Source organism: Candoia aspera, chromosome 2, assembly GCF_035149785.1.
Source record: "Candoia aspera isolate rCanAsp1 chromosome 2, rCanAsp1.hap2, whole genome shotgun sequence".
Classification (NCBI taxonomy): Eukaryota; Metazoa; Chordata; class Lepidosauria; order Squamata; family Boidae; genus Candoia; species Candoia aspera.
In genome coordinates this window covers 122642409-122663502 of record NC_086154.1, presented here as the reverse complement: position 1 = coordinate 122663502, position 21094 = coordinate 122642409, and the positions used below count along the sequence as shown (strand labels likewise).

Below are 21094 nucleotides of genomic sequence, written 5' to 3'. Positions count from 1 at the left end.
GATATTGTCTTTGATCAAAGAAGTCAATTTAGCCATCTCAGTAAGTTCCATCACTCTCACCAACCATTCCTCCACTGCGGATAGTGCTGAATCTTTCCATCTTTGTGCATACAATAATCTTTTTGCAGTTATCATGAGCAAAAGCAAAGTTCCATGACTTTTTTCCACCTGTTTGTCCACCAATCCCCAGAAAAAAACCCTCTGGTCTCAATTGCATATTAATCTTTAAAATCCTCTGAATTAGTGTGTGTATGCAAATCCAAAATGTTCTAGATTTTTTATATGTCCACCAAACAAGATAAAATGTCCCTTCTTGTTGCTCACATTTCCTACATAAATTTGAAGTGCCTTTATATATTCTAGACAAATTATCTGGTGACATATACCAATAGTACATCATTTTATTAAAAAAAATCACTTTAATATTATAACATAGTGTAAATTTCAATCCTTTCAACCACATATTTTCCCATTGTTCCATCTGTATATTATAACCAAAAATTTTAGCCCACTTTATCATACATTCTTTCACTTGTTCTTCTGTTTCAAATTTCAGTAAAAGTTTATACATTTTAGCAAATGTTCATCATTTGTACGCAATTCAGTTTCAAACTCAGTTTTACAATGTTCAAAACCATAAACTCTTTGTCTACTTTAAATCTTTCTAATAACCATAAATAAGAAAACCATTGACAACTATATCCCTCTGCCATCAGTTTTTCTCTTGATGTTTACATTCCCATTGACAAAATTCTAGTATCTCATGGTAAGTTAGCCATTTATGTTTGCCTATTATTTCCCATCTATAAAATGCTTCTTGTGCTAAGAGCCAGAAAGATGTTTTTGGGCACAACCTGGGTTTGTATCTATTCCATATTCCCAGTATGGCACATCTAACATGATTTTTAAAATCCACATTAACCTTGACTTTATCATACCATAAATATCCATGCCACCCAAATCTGAGGTCTGTCCTTCTAACTCTAAGAGCCTTCTGTTTCTCAGCAGCACCCACTCTTTCATCCAAACCAAACAGCAAGCTTCAAAATCAATTTCAGATCAGGCAGACCCAACACGCCTCTTTCCTTTGCATCTTGTAACAACTTATATTTAACTTGTGGTTTTTTCCCCTGCCACACAAATTTGGATATATCCTTCTGCCGTTTAAATGATGCATCAGTTGTCAAAACAGGTATTGTCTGAAACAAAAACATTCTAGGCAATACTTGCCTAGTCCCCTTTTCTTGCCGAGTCCCCTTTTCTTGCCGAGTCCCCTTTTCAGGAGAGATGGGCAGTGATAGAAATTTGAAATATAAATAAATAAATAAATTCATATTTATCACAGAAATTCTTCTCAGCAATGACAGTTATAGTTCCTCCCATCTTAACATGTCTTTTTAAACTTCATTCCATGTCTTAACATAGTTAGTTTGAAATAGCATACAGTTCATATTTGTCATGGGTATTGTCCTAACAGTCAGAAATCACGCTGAGACAAGGAGTAGGTCTCTAGTGTTTATTACTGCTACATAAGACAGAATCCTAACAAACTGAAGAAGCGTGGGAAAAACCCAGACAGATAAACCCCGAAAGTTAAGGCGGGTCTGATCTGTGTCTCTTTGAATGGCTGCTTAATTCCTCAGTACTACGCATGCGTTTCCCCCCCTGGACAGAGGCCCCCTCCTGCTCGCCATCAGTACTCATGACAGGTATACCCAGATATTTTACCTTCTTCTCAATCTTAAAACCCATTTTATTTATCAATTCTGTTTGATCTTCTATTTTCATATTTTTTTGTTAACATCTTTGTCTTCTGTTTATTAATCTTGAAGCCTGCTAATGCACCGAATTCTTTTAATTCGCCCATTAATGTTTCAATTTCCTTTAAAGGAATTTCCAAAACCAAGTCATCTGCAAAAGCCCTTAATTTACAAGTTTCTTTTTTAATCTTTACTCCCACAATCCTCTTATCTTGTCTTATATCTCTACTCAGCATTTCAAGAACCAAAATAAACAAGAGAGGAGACAGTGGGCATCCCTGTCTTGTTCCTTTTTGTATCTCACAGGGTTTTTTTAGATCTTCATTAACATTTGTTTGTGCTTTCTGTGAAGTGTTAATCAATCGTACTCATTTTATAAAGTTCTCTCCAAAATTCGTATCTTCCAAAACCTTGAATAAGAAAGCCCAGTTCAAATTGTCAAAGGCCTTCTCTGCATCTAAGAAAATCAGTGAGGCTTGTTTTTCATTATGTTGCTCCAAATATTCCAAAATGTCCAACACAGTTCTAACACTGTCCTTTAACTGTATTTTAGGTAAAAACCCACATTGATCCTCATGAATAAATCGTTGCAAAATTATTTTCAGTCTGGCAGTAGAATCATTGTGAACAACTTGTAGTCATTATTCAATAGTGATATTGGCCTATAGTTTCTTGTTAAATTCAAATCTTGTCCCTCTTTAGGTATTGGTGCTATATTACCCTCTTTCCAACTCTCTGCCATTTTTCCTCCCTGTAAGATATTCATCATGTTTTGTAAAGGTTGTAAAGGTTCATCCTCAAAACATGTATAATAAAAACCTGATAATTCATCTGGTGCAGGCACCTTTCCTGGTTTAATTCTTTTTATAGTTTCAGAAACTTCCCTTATTGTTATTTGTCCATTCATAATCTGTCTCTGTTCCTCTGTAATCCTCAGTAAATTTTGTTTCTTTAGATATTCATCTGTTTTCTCTAGAGAGATGTCAGTTCCTTTATACAAGTTGGAATAATATTGATGAAATGCTTTTTATATGGCCGCATTGTCCACTAACATACTGTAGTACCTCTCTCTCGTAATTTCAATATTTTCTTTTCTTTTTGTAATTTATATGCCAGCCACTTCCCTGGTTTATTTGCCAACTCAATTTTTTTTTTATTTACATAATTCATTTTTACTTCTATTTATCTTACTGTTAACATAGATAACAGTAAGATATTGTAAAAGCTTAATTTGTTGAGAAATACTTACCTTCTCTGGAAATTTCTTTAAATCTTCTTTTCTCTTTATCTCATCCAAAATAGCTTGTGTTTTCTCTTGACTCTTCTTTTTAAGTTCACTATTGTGTTGTATAAAATAACCCCTAAAAGCTTTACTTGCATTCCAAACTATTCTTAAATCAGTGCCTTTACCTAAATTATTTTCAAAAAATTATTTTAATTCATTTTTACAATCCTCCACTATTACTTCTTTCTGTAACAACATTTCATTTAGTTTCCATCTAAAAAAACTAAACCAAACTCACAGGATAATGACAAAAAATCTTTGGTAATATCTCTACTTTAGAAACCTTAGTAGCCTACTTCTTTGAAATCCAAATCATGTCTATTCTTGAAAAGAATCAAAGTCTTTCAGAAAAGTAGGTGTACTCTCTCGAATTGTAATTTTTCTGACTCCATATACCAACCAGCCCTAAATTTTCCATCAAATCAAAGAAAACTTTTGATAATTTACCTTGAATGATTTTAATATTTTTCTCAGAAGTTCTATCTAGTTGTAGGGAGGTCATTCCATTCCACTCCCCCATCAGACACCAATTGTGATGGAATGTGAGGGCGACCTTGGAGAACAGAGGGAAGAGATGCTGCCTAGGGAATGATCAGGTAAAAGGAAAGGGAGTCCGAGAGAGGGTAATGCTCTAAAGATTAAACTTAGGAAAGAACTGCCCTGACCACTCAGATGATAAATAAGGAAGGTGGGAGATTTGTCCTTTCAGACTTGCAAGATTCTGTTAATGTAGCCTAACAATAAAGTAGAATTAGTTCATCTAGTTGTGTTTCCTGTCTGATTTACCTGGAAGGGCTGGCCACAATCTTGCAAGTTGATTGTACCCTAGGCAGCATCTCTTCCCTCTGTTCTCCAGGGTCACCCTCATATTCCATCACATCAATTCTCATAAGAGAAACCTATTAATCTCTCCATAAGTCCTTTATAGAACAATACTTTGTCCTCATTTGGGGCATAAATTCCCAGTATCAGAGTCTTAGTTCCAAACAAATTAACTTCCACCCCAACAAATCTACCATGCTTATCAGTCAGTACAAGTTCTGGTTTTAGTAGGGGATTTCTGTACAAAACAACTACATTTCTTTTTGTTCCTGCTGAAATAAATTCTTCACCCAAATTTTTATAAATCAAATATTTTATGTCTTTTTTTCTAATATGTGTCACTTGTAGGCAAATTATTTCTTGTTTTAATTTTTTCAAATAATAAAATATGTTTTCCTCTTTTGAGAAGCATTTGCTCCATTTATATTCCAAGTTAAGCATTTGTAATCCATAATCAAGCCAAAATTGATGCCTGCTGTGCCTGTAAAGTTGATGCCTGTTGTTCAGTATCATCCCTTTCAGTTTCTTGTTGCACCTCTTGGAGTTTTTGTGTAGTCTCATCTGACACCTCCATTTGAATCTTCTCCAATTCCTCTTTAATTTTTTCTAGAAATTCTTTCACCTTCTGGACAGAATTCAGTTGAGACCTCTGCTGTTTAAAAGTAAAAATCACATCTTCCTATTTGTTCCATCGAAATGGAATCTTTTTCTGCTTTAATCTCAGTCAGAAAAAAATTCTCTTTTCTCTTACACAAGATTCTAATAGGAATTTATTTAAGAACAATTACATCTGTATTATCAATGTTTAGTCTTGTATTAAAATACTGCTGCAAAACTTGATCCCTTGTCTTCTTCCTGACAAAGTGCACCAAAACATCCCTTGGAACTTTACTTATTATTCTTGCAAATCTTGTATTTATTCTATATGCTCTATCAATTTATAAATTTCTGCCTCTGTATCTTCCTCATCCCAATCCAAAAAAATTGCTGAAGTTTTAATAACCTTTTCTCTAATATCTTCACCAGAATCTCTGGGATTGCTCTAAATCTCAAACAAAATTCCTTCTCTCTCAATTCCAATGAAGCTAGATTATCTTACTCTCCAAAATTTCCACTTTGTCATTAATTTGTTTTACATCTTCAGACGCTTGTTTTACTGAGCTTTCCTTCTTAACTTCTTCTTCATCTTCTCTTTCATTTTTGCAAGTCTTTCATGTATTTTTTTTTTCAAAAGATGTCAATTTAGTATCAAGTGATCAGCTAACTTACTGCCCAGTTTCTCAGATATTTTCTGAGGGAAATCTGATGTAATTCCTCTCTCTGCAGGTTGCTCTCGCTATCCTCTCTTTCCCTCTACTATTTTTGCAGCTTTTCTGGTGGTTGCCATTATAATATTATAATCCAAAAATTAAAGTGTCTCAAACAGGGAAAAGAGAAAAGGCATGCTTCCCCCCACCCCACTTTTTCCCCCTATTTTGTCTTCTTTTGCCCTTAATACTTTTGTCTCAAATGGCACTCCGTAGTGACAGTCAGCATCACAGTCTGGCTCATATTACCTTTATCTTTTGTTATGTAAGATCCACCAATTGTCAGCACTCTTTAATAGAAAACAAAAAAACATTCCCATGAAGGTCCAGTTCATTTGTCTTTTTTAATTCCAATTTGTTCAAAAGCACTTTCACCAAAAAACCATCTTTCAAAATAACTTTATCCATTTTAAACTTTCTTACTTCCACTCCTTGTTAAGCTTTTTGTCAAAAGTTTTAAAATCTTTAAACCTTTTTTTTCCTTTGTAATCCAGAAAGAATGGAAACTCACCAAGTGGAATTGTCTTATCCTGTCACTCAGAAAATCTCTCTTTAGCTGTAAATTATTTACATCTGAAAATGTTTAGGAAATGAGACTCATGCGAACCTTATGTTTATATAGGCTGTATTATGGCTGTGAGCTTGATTGAAATCCCTTAACTCCCAGCTGCTCAACTCACAGCCGACCACAAAAACTCAGTTCCTGCAGTCTACTTATAAGGAGAGCTGTCCAGAGTGCAAGTGGGCCATCTCATGATCTCTCCTTTTTCTAGAGAGACTGCACCGGCCATAATTCACCATCTGGCTGCTGATCTCTGCTGCAGTGCTGTCCCTGCTCCTTCAGGGATGTCTAGTTTGTCATGAATCCTTACTGGAAGCTTACCTTTAAGTCTCACTATAATCTCTCAATAATTTGAGAAAGCATTCCCCTACCTTTGATATGGCAACTTTTCAGTTCTAACTGATGCAGACTTTTTTTTTTGTATAAAAATTAAGTCAAAGTAATTGCTCTTGTTGATTGGTGGTATTGTTATTTTAAAGATCATCTGTGATATGGAAGCCCAGATTCACACTCTGAGGGAAGAGCTGATTCAGGTGAATACTCAAAGAAAACAGCAATTGGTAGAACTTAGTCTTCTTCGGGAAGAAGAAAAGCAAAGAGCTGTTCGGGATCATGAGACTGCCATGAACAAACAGAAAGCTGAGTCTGAAAAAATGATTCTAGACCTGAAAAAGAGTAATGCTGCAGAAAAGGAGATGGCACTGGAAAAGGTAAGATAAAAATACACCTGACTAAGATATTGCAATTCAGGGAGAGTAATAAAACTAAATCTGTGTTGAAGTCTGAGAAATGCGAGCAGCATGTTACTGTCTTCATTCTGCATAATGCATATAAACCAGGACAGGTTTATTCAAACACTGTTCAGGTGTATGAAGGGGTTCTTTATTGAAACCTCTGGCAAAGCATGCTTTCAAATCAAAACTGTAACACAAAAAAATACTCTGCTTCCAAACAACAGAGTAGCTATGTCACTTCACTTCTCTGGATAACTGAGACACATGCGTCCCTGTCCTAGAAGGAAAATTCTTGTTGGAGGCAGATTGGCCCAGTTTTGATTGTCGTTGAGGCAGAGGGAAGCAATTCATCAAGACACTTCATTGCACCTCCTCAAACTGAAGCACCTCATCCAGGAATATCTCAACTCCAGAATGTGGCAGCATGGGCAGTAATGCCACAGAATGCCTGTGTGACACCACTACTCCATGAGCTGCACTAGTTGCCAGTTGGCTTCTGGATGCAGTTTAAGGTGCTGGTTACCGTGTATAAAGCTCTTCATAGCATAGGACCTGGCGTTTTGTGGGATTACCTATCTCTAATAGTTTCTGCCTCTGATAAGATCTGGTAGCGTGGAGGCACTTCAGATCCCCTCAATTAAACAATGTCATCTGTTGGGACCTTGGAGGTGTGCCTTCTCTGTTATTGCATCTGCTCTCTGGAGCAGCATTCCCACTGAGATCCATACGCTCCCATACTGATGATGTTCCCAAAGGTGCAGTTCTCAGGCTTCAGGGCTGGGTGGTTGGTGATTTTATTCTGCTCTGTGTTTTGCTGAACACATATCATCTGTGTCTCTGTTTTATTGTTCTGGCTTTTCATTATATAAAGTGCCCAGAATCATTTGGAGTCAGGAATTCTTTAAATCTATGTTAAAAAACAAAAAAACAAATAAATAATGAGAGCCATTCCCAAAGCAGTAACTTGGGCCCAAAGCAGTAACTCAGGCCACTCCAAATTTAAAAACAGCATAGTTTATTGGAAGTTGAGATGTTGTATACCAGTAGTGTCCAATCTCTGGCCCTAAGACTGAATGCAGACCTCTCCTCCAAAGCCTTGAATGCAGGACCGAATGCCCTTCCGAAGGTTGGCACAGCACTGTAATTTGTAGTGTGACAGAAGGGACAGTTATCAAATACATGAAGACACTTGTTTGGAGTGCAGTTTCCCAGCATGCCATTGAAAAACTGAGTTTAGAAACTTGGGCCAAATAAGGTTACAACCACAGGTATAAGTTAGGTCCTGGGCTTTCCCACCATCTGAACTGGAATCACAATTTATTTAAACTGTCCTACTTGTTAAAGGATGGATGGATGATATTCTAGAGGTGACAGACTTGACCTTGCGGGAGCTGGGGATGGTGATGACCGACAGGAAGCTCTGGTGTGGGCTGGTCCATGAAGTCACAAAGAGTCGGAAGCGACTGAACGAATAAACAACAAAACTTGTTAAAGGATCCATAACTGAAATCCAAAACTTATTTATAAGTAATGCATTTATCAGTTCCTGTTTTTTTTCTTCGTACCATCCTTGTTTTTAGCCATAAAACTTTGTTGTTCCTTTCTTCTCAGACTATTATCAAAGAACTGTAGCCAGTTCTGCTAATACACTTCTTTAAATGTAATAAAGAGGTAAGTATGAGATAGCCCCTATGAATTTGTGGTACTGAGTTGCAGATGCACCCTGCAGGTGTTCTCATTTAGTCAATTCTGACTTTGCCATCTCCAAACTATTTAGAGTTCTTCTAGAAGTTACTGTACTCAAGTTAAGATTAAGAGCAGTTTAAAAAAAACCCTCCCTATTTTGCAAAAGAGTAAACTGGAAAGTTAGATAATTTTTCTCTTTGGAATCCTTGAGCAGAGCTCATATGTGCAAGGACCTGTAGAACAGGATGCCAGAGTCTCCAGCAGTTCAGTGTGCTCCAATTTAGCCTGTCTTTTACCCCACCTCTGCCCAGCATTTTCTCTTGTCATAATAGTTGTAGTTGCATGTTTTGGTTCAAATGAAAAGTCAGATAGTGTGGGCCAGAATCAGGTATTATGACTCTGAATATTAAAAGAACCTGAATATTGTGTCCTTTAAAGATAAGTCTTTCAGGAAGCATTTGATACCAGCATACAACTATAAACTATATTATTAGTTTTCGTCCCCTGAAATGGTACAGCATAGAAATGAAGTAAAAGTACTGCTCCTGACATTTAAATATTTACCTCCATTTTATTTTACTTCTAGGGCTTTGGTGTGGGTTGTTTGCCATTGCTTTGGCAAAATTCTTTTCTGATGGCACTTAAATACTTGATGCTAGACTACAAAGGAACTACTCAAAATGCTTATCTACATTAGTTGACATCCAGGTGTTTAAATGCTTTAGCATATATTAAAGCACAATCTATAATTTATTGCAAGATGTAATACAGCAACCAACTGGAACAATTAGCATATAGAACTGGAACAGTATTTGTAAAACTGACATTTCGTTTGCGTGTATCATATTCTTCGTCTCTAATTTTAAACAGCTTATGCTGGAAATCTGCCAGCTTGAAACTATTACATAACTATGATCAACAGTTCAGAATCTTTTCTGAATTTAAAGAAATCTGCTCTTAGCATAATTATTTAAAACCAGGGTCAGAGAAAGTATTTAAATCTTTGAAATTCTTAATTAAAGGATTGATACTAACTCATGACGACATTGTCATTTTTGCTTAAAAGCTGGATTTGAATCACATTCCCTTTTTTTCTTAGATCTTTTTATATTTGAAACACATTGATGGGAAAAGTTAACTTTTCAAATTAAAGTTACATTGTTTTATTACCATGATGTATTTTCTTTTAAAAAGCTGACTTTTTTTTTAAAAAAGAAGATAAACCTCTAATAATAAGTAATACCAACTGAAAATTATACATGATTGCCTATATCTGCAGAAACAGTACCAAATTTTGCAGGACTTATATGGCAAGTGGACCAGTTAAGTCTACAGTAGCACATGTAATTTGAACAAACATAACATGCTAAATCTGTGTGATACTTATTGGATAAAGAAAAGATTTATCCACCTTACGAAGTCTGGTAGATGGTGATCTAGGGGACTGTTGGGCAAAAGTCTGCTTTACTTGAGGTATCTAATGTTTGAAAAGTTGGAGGCTGCTGCTCAGCCTTCCAGCCTTCTGAAGGCTACACAAGACCATTTGCTGATGCCATGAATTACCAGAAGGGATGTGTGTTTTTTTTTTTGGCTTGTGTTTTTAACTAGGAGCGGGGTGGTGGTGGTTTAAGAGTGGGAAAGGGAAAAGGGAGGCTTCCTGGATACAAACCACTTCTATTTCTCTGCTTAAAACTATCTGAAAAAAAAAATAGCCAGTCATGAACATTGGTGGTACAGTCTTGGTGTGCCAGAGGCTGTGGATTGCCCACTCCTGCAGCATATGAAATACCTAGCTCAGTAGTGTTTATGCTGATTTAGCAGTACTTCCAAAAGAGTTGTGGACCAGCTGTATTCAACCCCCTGCCTCCCCAGTATTTCACAGATTGAACCTGAGACTTTCTGAATTCAGATGCGCTTTACTATTAAGCTCTGGTTCATCTGCAAGGACAATGTTCAGTTCTTCAGTTACCATATACATTTATCAGTGATGGCTAAAAAGTCTTTTTTCTGTTAGTAGGTGTTGGTTAATGCTATCCTGTGTCAGATACAAAACTAGCAAGAATGCAATCAGTTATGCTTCTATAGAAGAACACAGCAAAAATATAAACTTCCAATATATTCTTTCCCCCTCAGGAAATCCAAAAAATCTTACTTGAACCTAAATTGATAAGATCTAGCAGAATGGGATTGTGGGTTTTCAGGCCAAAAAATGCCATGAAGAGCAAGGAGGAGGTACCTGCACCTTGAAAGAGGCAATACATTACCATAAAGATCTAGGGCTCTACAGAAACAACCTCCATATCAGTAACATTATTTGGGGGGCAAAGTTCTCAGAGAGGGCCAGTCAGTTTCAGATTTTTTTGAAGAAACATCTAGAACAGAGGCTGGCAGCCTTTTCAAGATGGGAGCAGTGTTTCTATCTTTCTGTCTATGCTATTGCATTGTGCTCTGTGTTGAACTTTCCTTGAAGTGATATAGAAGATGCAGCAAGTGAAGAATGTGGCAATTTGGGAACATAATTCAAAACCATATAAAGTCAGTTTTAAAGGAGTTACATTGGTTGCCAAAAGGCTTCTGATAAGAACAAGATATTAAAGCTCCCCTGTTCTTATATAGTCCTTTGAAATATTAGGATCTGTTATGGAGCTCTTTTCTCTGCCCCCTGGGTATAATGTAATATGCAGAAGGGTTTTCTCAGCTCTGGTTAAGTCATTACCTCTGTCTCCTTCCCAGAAGCTAAGCTTGTGCGGTATTGATTTCATTTTGGTGATAACTGAAGATGTGGATATTCAGTCAAGCTATTGGCTCTTGTTTACTGTAGATTGCCATAGCTTTTTGTTTATACTTTGCTGTTGAAGTTTCTATTTTGATTCGGCTGACTGATTATTACTTTACTACTTTTTAAAATTTATTTTAGCTTGTTCTTGGCCCCATATTATGAATGAATCAATGAATCAATCTGTTCCCCAAGACTGTGGCTCTCCTTGTAGAACCTCAGCTTTCACTGATGATTATTGCTAAGGTAGTGGTGGGATAAGGAAGTTGTCCATCACAGTATAACAATATATAATACAGTCCTGACCATTTCTTCCCTTGCAAATGGTCTTGGGTATTTGCAGCTGACTGTAAAGTTTTAGAGCAAAATTAAAGGACAGTGGTAAGACAATTTCCTTTCCTCCTCCTCTTATGCAAATTATCCCACCCTTGCCGCACTTTCTGAAAGTTGCTTTAGAGAATGCAAGGGTAAATGTGCAAGACTTTAAAGAAACCAAGTCCTTCTCTGGGAACATGTGGCAGAGGCATTGGGAGGCAACCCTGTGCATCTGGGAAAAGATGCAGCTGCTTTAAAGTTCCAGAGGAGCTATATTCATGCCTCAGTGTACTCTGAAGCATCTTTTTGGAATTGGATCTGAAATGCTACATAACTCTACTATGTACATCTGTAGTGTAGCAAGTAGTGTTGTCTTTCTTTCTGACCAGTGCTGCTGGATGCATCAGAACCTATGGGATAAACATTAGTCTGCCAGGTGTAACAGAATGAGTAAAGCTTGTGTGGCTTAATAAGATTTCCAAAAAGAGAAAAAGAATCAGCTGCAGGTTTATGTGAGTGCAGATGTGATTTTGGCTTAATCTGTTTGTTACTAACATTCATCTGCTTGGCAAGGAAATTAAGCATTCAGAACAAATGCTAAATAAAAGATCAGTTGACATGCTAGCAGCACTAAGGAAGTAATTTTGAAAAACTTCATCATAACCTTATAAAACAGCTGTATTTTGAACTCTGTGTTTAATATACTTCATTATATGGATATTTGTATATATCCCAGTTGTATATCTCTTTTACACAATGCATGCATACTGGAAAGGATTCTACAGTCAGTTCAACTTTGGAGAGAGGCATCCCTTTTCTCCTTCACTGGATGAAGAAATTAAATTTACTACTGTCCACCATCAATTCAGCAAGAGTAATATATGCAATAACAAGTTCATATCATATTATTGCATACAAGTATCTGTGCTTAAGAAGTATTGTAAGTAAAGTTATATACATATTGTTGAACAATTGGCAGCTGTGAAGTTCTTGCTTTGTTTGCTCTTATCCTGATACATCCAACTGCCACTATTCCTGTAGATAGAGATTGTTCACTTGCTTTCATGTATATCTCTGTATATGCCAGAATATAAAAAATAGCTAAGCTGTATAAATGTCATTAGTAATATGTCAGAAAGTCTGTACTGTATTTGGTTGTGGAAAGTGATAATAATGACTTTATCAGATTGCCTAAATTCACTTACCCATACTTGACTTATCTGTTGTGCTTATACAGAAAAATCTGACTTTTTTTCTTTTTTCTGTTAGACATCAAAGAAGGTATATAAACAATCATAAAAAGAAACAAGGAGGAGGGATAAAACAGAAGATTACAGATGACTAAGCAAGAGATTTAAAAGTATGGAGGTTATCGTTTTCAAGTGTATAATTAGTTATAAATTACTGAATATATTATTGCTTTAAAGGACTAAAATTACTATTAAGCTCTAAAGTAAGCGTGAATATCAAGAACCATGGTGAAGACAGTATAAATCACCAAGTAGAATTATAAAATATAATAAACTCCATCCATATGAGTGAGAATCCGTTCTGATTTAGGTATCCTGTAAAGTTGAAATATAGGTTCTATACATAGAGGAAACCAAATGTTGGATGTAGTACAAATCCATGTAGTCTAGGAACAATTTTCAGCTTGAGTTGAATTCTACGACAGATTTACTTCTTTGAAATGAGGTTATTCTAGACATCAAAGCAGACTCCTACAACTTTGTTAACCATTCTTCCATGAATGGGATCAAACAACCTTCCAGTAAAAGGCATATAATACCCTTGCAGCAGTTATCATATACTGTACAAAGCTACTTCAGTATACTTTGAAGAGATACATGTTTAGTAAAGTTTAATAAGAATATTACAGGTTAAAATGGGAATTCAACTTTCAAGTTTTAGTATAAATCCTTTTCCAGAATTGCTGAGCTTTACGAAGTTGCTGCCAAATATGAAAACAAAATCCTACCTGCTCATTATATTTCCAGTAATTCTTAGAGAATAAATTGTCTATTTTAACAATCACCCAGAGTCCCTCCTTGTGGGGGGAGATGGGCGGTGTTAAAAATTTGATTGATTGATTGATAAATAAATAAATAAATACTGGAGTAATATACCAGTGATAAAACATATTGTACCAGTTTTCTTTAAGTATAATATTCAGAGTAAATTAATATTTTAACATTAATATTCTTCCATTGAAATTCCCATTATGCATCTCTATTATTGCAATCAAATTCTGCAATAATTTAATCAAGCCATATTTGACTTGTTCAGATTCTCAGTCGCTTAGTGATTCAGAATCATCAGAATCAAAATCAAAACTATCGCTTAGCAACGGAAATTCCGGTCCCAGCTACCTTTGTTAATTTCCGTTGCTAAGCGATAGTTTTGATTTTGATTCTGATGATTCTGAGTCACTACGCGACTGAGAATCTGAACAAGTCAAATATGGCTTGATTAAATTATTGCAGAATTTGATTGCAATAATAGAGATGCATAATGGGAATTTCAATGGAAGAATATTAATATTAAAATATTAATTTACTCTGAATATTATACTTAAAGAAAACTGGTACAATATGTTTTATCACTGCTGAAGAAGCTGAAGTAGAGCAGTTCTCTGAGGATCTGCAGCACCTACTGGACAACACGCCTAAAAGAGATGTTATTTTCATCACAGGAGACTGGAATGCTAAGGTGGGCAGTCAAATGACACCTGGAATTACAGGTAAGTATGGCCTGGGAGAACAAAACGAAGCAGGACATAGGCTGATAGAATTTTGCCAAGACAATTCACTCTGCATAACAAACACTCTCTTCCAACAACCTAAGAGACGGCTTTATACGTGGACTTCCCCAGATGGACAACACCAAAATCAGATTGACTACATCCTTTGCAGCCAAAGGTGGCGGACATCTGTACAGTCGGTAAAAACAAGACCTGGAGTTGACTGTAAGTCAGATCACGAACTTCTTCTTGCACAATTTAGGATCAGACTAAAGAGATTAGGGAAGACCCACAGATCAGCTAGATATGAGCTCACTAATATTCCTAAGGAATATGCAGTGGAGGTGAAGAATAGATTTCAGGGACTGGACTTAGTAGATAGGGTTCCGGAAGAACTATGGACAGAAGTTCGCATCATTGTTCAGGAGGCGGCAACAAAATACATCCCAAAGAAAGAGAAAACCAAGAAGGCAAAATGGCTGTCTGCTGAGACACTAGAAGTAGCCCAAGAAAGAAGGAAAGCAAAAGGCAACAGTGATAGGGGGAGATATGCCCAATTAAATGCAAAATTCCAGAGGTTAGCCAGAAGAGATAAGGAATTATTTTTAAACAAGCAATGCGTGGAAGTGGAAGAAGACAATAGGATAGGAAGGACAAGAGACCTCTTCCAGAAAATTAGAAACATGGGAGGTAAATTCCAGGCAAAAATGGGTATGATCAAAAACAAAGATGGCAAGGACCTAACAGAAGAAGAAGAGATCAAGAAAAGGTGGCAAGAATATACAGAAGACCTGTCTAGGAAGGATAACAATATCGGGGATAGCTTTGACGGTGTGGTCAGTGAGCTAGAGCCAGACATCCTGAAGAGTGAGGTTGAATGGGCCTTAAGAAGCATTGCTAATAACAAGGCAACAGGAGACGACGGCATCCCAGCTGAACTGTTCAAAATCTTGCAAGATGATGCTGTCAAGGTAATGCATGCTATATGCCAGCAAATTTGGAAAACACAAGAATGGCCATCAGATTGGAAAAAATCAACTTATATCCCCATACCAAAAAAGGGAAACACTAAAGAATGTTCAAACTATCGAACAGTGGCACTCATTTCACATGCCAGTAAGGTAATGCTCAAGATCCTGCAAGGTAGACTTCAGCAATTCATGGAGCGAGAATTGCCAGATGCACAAGCTGGGTTTAGAAAAGGCAGAGGAACTAGGGACCAAATTGCCAATATCCGCTGGATAATGGAAAAAGCCAGGGAGTTTCAGAAAAACATCTATTTCTGTTTTATTGACTATTCTAAAGCCTTTAACTGTGTGGACCACAACAAATTGTGGCAAGTTCTTAGTGGTATGGGGATACCAAGTCATCTTGTCTGCCTCCTGTAGAATCTGTATAATGACCAAATAGCAACAGTAAGAACAGACCACGGAACAACGGACTGGTTTAAGATTGGGAAAGGAGTATGGCAGGGCTGTACACTCTCACCCTACCTATTCAACTTGTATGCAGAACACATCATGCGACATGCTGGGCTTGAGGAATCCAAGGCTGGAGTTAAAATCGCTGGAGGAAACATTAACCATCTCAGATATGCAGATGATACCACTTTGATGGCTGAAAGCGAAGAGGAACTGAGGAGCCTTATGATGAAGGTGAAAGAAGAAAGTGCAAAAGCTGGCTTGCAGCTAAACCTCAAAAAAGCCAAGATTATGGCAACCAGCTTGATTGATAACTGGCAAATAGAGGGAGAAAATGTAGAAGCAGTGAAAGACTCTGTATTTCTAGGTGCGAAGATTACTGCAGATGGTGACTGCAGTCAGGAAATCAGAAGACGCTTAATCCTTGGGAGAAGAGCAATGACAAATCTCGATAAAATAGTTAAGAGCAGAGACATCACACTGAAAACAAAAGTCCGCATAGTTAAAGCAATGGTGTTCCTCGTAGTAACATATGGCTGCGAGAGCTGGACCATAAGGAAGGCTGAGCGAAGGAAGATCGATGCTTTTGAACTGTGGTGTTGGAGGAAAATTCTGAGAGTGCCTTGGACTGCCATAAGATCAAACCAGTCCATCCTCCAGGAAATAAAGCCAGACTGCTCACTTGAGGGAATGATATTAAAGGCAAAACTGAAATACTTTGGCCACATAATGAGAAGACAGGACACCCTGGAGAAGATGCTGATGCTAGGGAGAGTGGAAGGCAAAAGGAAGAGGGGCCGACCAAGGGCAAGATGGATGGATGATATTCTAGAGGTGACAGACTCATCCCTGGGGGAGCTGGGGGTGTTGACGACCGACAGGAAGCTCTGGCGTGGGCTGGTCCATGAAGTCACGAAGAGTCGGAAGCGACTAAACGAATAAACAACAACCTGTATTGTTATCTTTTGTTATTGTCTTAACTTGTTACTGTAATTAGGAGCATATGTTGTTTTGAATTGGTCATGTCTGAAGCAGTTCATAATCCTAAACAATATATAAATAAATTGGTTTAGCTTATTTATTTATTTATTTATTTAGTCAGTCAGTCAGTCAGTCCCCTCCCATCGGGGGACTCTGGGTGGTTTTTCCTAAATATTAAGCAATTCTAATGAACATTTTTATTTCAGAAACTGAACTTGATAGACTACAGGGTTTCTAGTTAGTAGAAGACCATATCAGAGTGATACAAGGCCATCCTTATTTAATGCATATGCTTTTGAAATTATATTTAAATTTACTTGAGAAATGTAAAAAGATTTGAACATGGTACCAATGGTTGGAAAATCAGGAGAAGGCCATTTCATGCTTCTAACCATCTGTAGTCTTTTTTTTGGTGAGGGGGACCTAAAGTGTTCCAAAATGACTTGCAGCTGCAGAACATGTCAGAGAATAAAAGCCTCCTTCAATAAATGGGTGAGAAAGAATTATAGTTGTTTTGAACTCTTTATGATCAGCCTGCATATGCTTCATTGTAATATGATACTAAGGCACCCCAATTATGATCTGTATATTTTCATGCCAGAAGATTTTTTTCTTTTTACACTAAATTATTCAATTCTGTTAGCTGTTTAGCTGCCATATACAGATACAGTAAATCATTTTATATTTTGTCATGGATTACATAAAAAAATATATCGAGCATTTAGATCAAAGTAGTTTCACAATCACATCCGAGCACAGCAAGGATGTTTAATTTGTAGAAAATCTGATTAGGGTGAAACTTGCCATTCTGTGAATTTGGAGTGCTTGGTTTTGCCCACTGTACTGGCAAATGTGCATGCACCTGTGAACACATTTGGTGATCCGCATACATATAAGTGAGTCAGGGAAAACTACCAAAGTGTTCTGAGACTTTCAGAGAAAGTAATTCTGCCCCATAATTGTTACATACATACATACATACATACATAGCTATAATCCATTCTCTGTTTTGTTAGGATTCTGCTGAACTTTAATATGGGTAGTCATTGGTTCTGTAATGCTTTCTGGCTCTGAGTTGTTTTAAGCTTTTGTTATATTGAAGTTATTTAATCTCCCATCAAGTTAGTAATGAACAATTATTTCATAAACAGAAAAATTATGCATGCCTTATCAAAAGCATTTATTAAAATATTATATATAGCTGTTTTTTAACTTTGATTATTTCATGTACTTATCACAAATATACCTCTATTTTGCATTATTCATACTTATTCTTAACCATTGGTATCTTTACAATTTGCTTTGCAATTGATTCACAGTTTAACTATAAGACTGATTTTTCCTTAGACCTATAATAACTCTCTGTCACTTTACATTTCTTATTAGCTGTCTGTGTTTGAACTTTAATTATGACATAAGGTTAGCTGTATTGCATGTGTTACATAACGAGAATCTCACCAAAAAAAGATCATGATGTTGGCAAATTTCATTTTTTTTATGCAACAGTACTTTAGATTATGGTCTATTTCACACATCATAACAGCTCTCTGACACATTGCCACTGGAACACGTGGAACCAATGCCAGGATTTAGTAAAATTGTGCTTATTTGGAAATGATGTTTACATGAATTATATTAGTATTTAGGTGCTGTACATGAAGGATCACATGGATCTGGGTTAGTCCAACAGATCTGATAGATCATCCTTTTTTGGCTGTTCAATCGTGTCTAATTCTCGGAGACTGCCTGTACTAGTCCCTGCAGTTTTCTTGGCAGGATTTCAGAAGTGGTTTGCCATTTCCTCCTTCCTAGGTGAGGAAGAAGGCCCAAAGTCACCCTGCCTGCCTTTGCACAGATTTACCCTGTGTGCCAGTTGTGCCCATTCCTGGACTGGAAGGCCTTGCTCATGGTCCCTCACACTCTTTTTTTGGTCACTTTTTTTTTCAAGTAATTTTAGTAAAGATTAATGCAAACTAAAAGAAAGAAAAATAGAAAGAAGAGGTCCTTTCTCTTAAATTTTGCCATCTAGTGAGAACTAGAGAATGCACCTTCTTGGTAGCCACGTCTGGCCATTGGAATATACTTCCCCCTGAGTTTTGGCAGGCCCCTATCTTCCTAGTCTTCCAAAAAGCCTTGAAGACCTGATTTTTCCCACATGCATTGGGGTAGTGTGAGGCTGGAGCCCAGAAAAGTTCCTTGTCGATGTTTGGGAATGTGTTGCAACTGGGGGTACCAGGAGTTTCTTGTTGGATTTTGTTATTTATTGTTGTTTGGGGGGGGTTACATCGCATAAGATGGGCAGCTATATAAATGTTTTAAATGAATGAATGAATAAATAAATAGCAGCATTCTTTAAAGAACTTCAGCTATTAGCTATTGTAGCCCAAGCACATGTTTACTTTTTTATATATACAGCTAGTCCTTGACCTATGACCATAACATTTAGCAAAGTTATGACGATGCTGAATGAATGATGGTTATGACAAGTCCTTGGAGTTTCAGCTGTCCCAGCCCCCCCACAGTCACGTGATCATGATCTGGGAGCTTGGCAACTGGTTCGCACTGACAGTGTCCTGACAAGCAGGAACCACGCCGAGATGAGGAGTAGGTCTCTAGTGTTTATTACTGCTACAGTAGACAGAAAATCCTAACAAACTGAAGAAGCGCGAGAAAACCCATACAGATAAACCCCAAAAGTCAAGGTGGGTCTGATCTGTGTCTCTTTGAATGACAGCTCAAATTCTCACTACGCATGCGTTTTCCCCCCTGGATAGGGGCCCCCTCCTGCTCACCATCAGTGCTCATGACAGACAACCAGTTGCAGCGCCCCGCAATCACGTGATTGCCATTTGCAACCTTCCCTGCCGGCTTTCCCAGAAAGTCAATGGGGAAGCCAACGGGGAAGGTCACAAGTCGTTGGGGTAAGTCTCCCCACCCGCTCACCCTCCCCCAACTCCTCTAGGCTCACACCATGTGGGCCACTCACTCTCCCTCAGCTATTTATTCAGTAGACCTTACTCTCAGGTAAATGGATATGAATCTTGCTTCCCAAATATTACCAGCAGAGAAAAAGTAAATGTATCATTGGTCTCTATATTGGTTATTTCTGTACTGCCTAACTTAGTCTAACTTTTGAAATTAGAAGTCTCAGGCCATTTTTACTCTGATTTAGCCATCCATAAATTAGATGGATGGCTAATAAATTTAATTAGAAGGATGTATTTTTTCCCAAGATATTTTGACAAATATAGTATATAGAGTCATTTCTTCTTGACACCAGTGAAATTATTCACTGCTGATTTTTTATTTTTTAAATAAGAGACTATTGTAAGAAAGAGGTTTTTAATTATTATTTTAGTGTGTGGACCCATTTACATAAGCTCTTTGATGTGAAATTCTTTGCTGTACTTCAGAGAACTGTTGCTTCTTCCCTGGAGCAAGTTGTCTTTCTGTAGTTCCCTCCCAGTCTTTCTAAAGCTCGCTTATACTTTTACTCAGCTAATTAGGGAATATTAACATGTGATACTGCTTTACTATTGTGGTTTTTAAAATATAGCTAGATTTTATTTCATTACTTACCTAGCTTAAGCCTTTGCTCTGAAAAGTGCACCAAAGAAAATATACTCAAATATTTATTAAAAGTCATGAACATTATTCACATCTAATATCCCGTGGAGGAAGAATGATTTAGCTCATTTTAAGAATTACAGCTAATCCTTTGTGTTGTTACTTACTGACTGTTACCCTGGCCTTTGAAAAATCTATTTATTTAGAATCATGATAAATTTAATTTGGGGGCATACAACTTGCAGCAGTAGATAATGTTGTTCTTTTATTTCTTATTTTTATTAAGGACTCTTACTACAGGTAGTCCTCACTTAAGTATTCGTTTAATGATGGTTCAGACTTACAACAGTGCTGAAAAAACTTACTTGCGACCGGTCCTTGCACTTAACAACCGTCGCCGCATCCCTGTGGTCATGTGATCACGATTTGGACACTTGGCAACCAGTTCGCATTTATGACCGTTGCAGTGTCCTATAGTCACATGATTGCTATTTTCAATCTTTGCGGCCGGCTTCTGGCAAGCAAAATCAGTGGGGAACCACGTGATTTGCTTAACGACCATGTGGTTCACTTAACACCTGCGGTGATTTGCTTAACGGCCGCTGCAAAAAAGGTTGTAAAATCAGGTCAGATTCGCTTAATGATGGGTTCACTTAGCAACCAAAATTCTGGTCCCAATTGTGGTTGTTAAGCAAGGAGTACCTGTAGATTCGTCAGAATTCTTTTTTATATATACAGATTAATCTATTTTTTCACATATTAAAGTATGCTTGTATTTTTTATATCAAGGTCAAGAAGTTTAGGTAAGAATGCTATTAAGCACCAGAGTAGATGGTACAAGAGTGGCATCCCTAGCTTGTCCCTCAAACCCAGCTTCCCATATAGGGCCTCTTATCTAGCCATCTGCTGAATAGAGCATCTACTGTAGTAACTTCAAGGTCTCCCAGATAATTATTGCTATCCTTCCTCCTTGGCCTTAGAGTTGCGGTTCCTGTAACACTCGAAACCCAGGAAAGCAGATCTTGGACATGGACACCTCTTCATCCTTCATCCTTCCCAGCCAAGTTTCAGTAATACATGCCAGGTCTGATCTTTCCTGCAGGACTAAGTCACGGATAAGGATGGATTTATTAGAGAC

General features: G+C 37.2%; 1 protein-coding gene across 7 annotated transcripts in view; it reads left to right on the top strand.

The window, feature by feature from the left end:
* CEP112 (centrosomal protein 112) overlaps nt 1-21094 on the top strand; it is a 259583-nt gene that overhangs the window by 139976 nt on the left and 98513 nt on the right. For all 7 annotated transcript variants that reach the window (XM_063293475.1, XM_063293478.1, XM_063293477.1 and 4 more), the window contains one exon: nt 6216-6446. In XM_063293475.1, coding sequence (XP_063149545.1) covers nt 6216-6446 — 231 coding nt within the window. The remainder of the gene's footprint in view (nt 1-6215; nt 6447-21094) is intronic.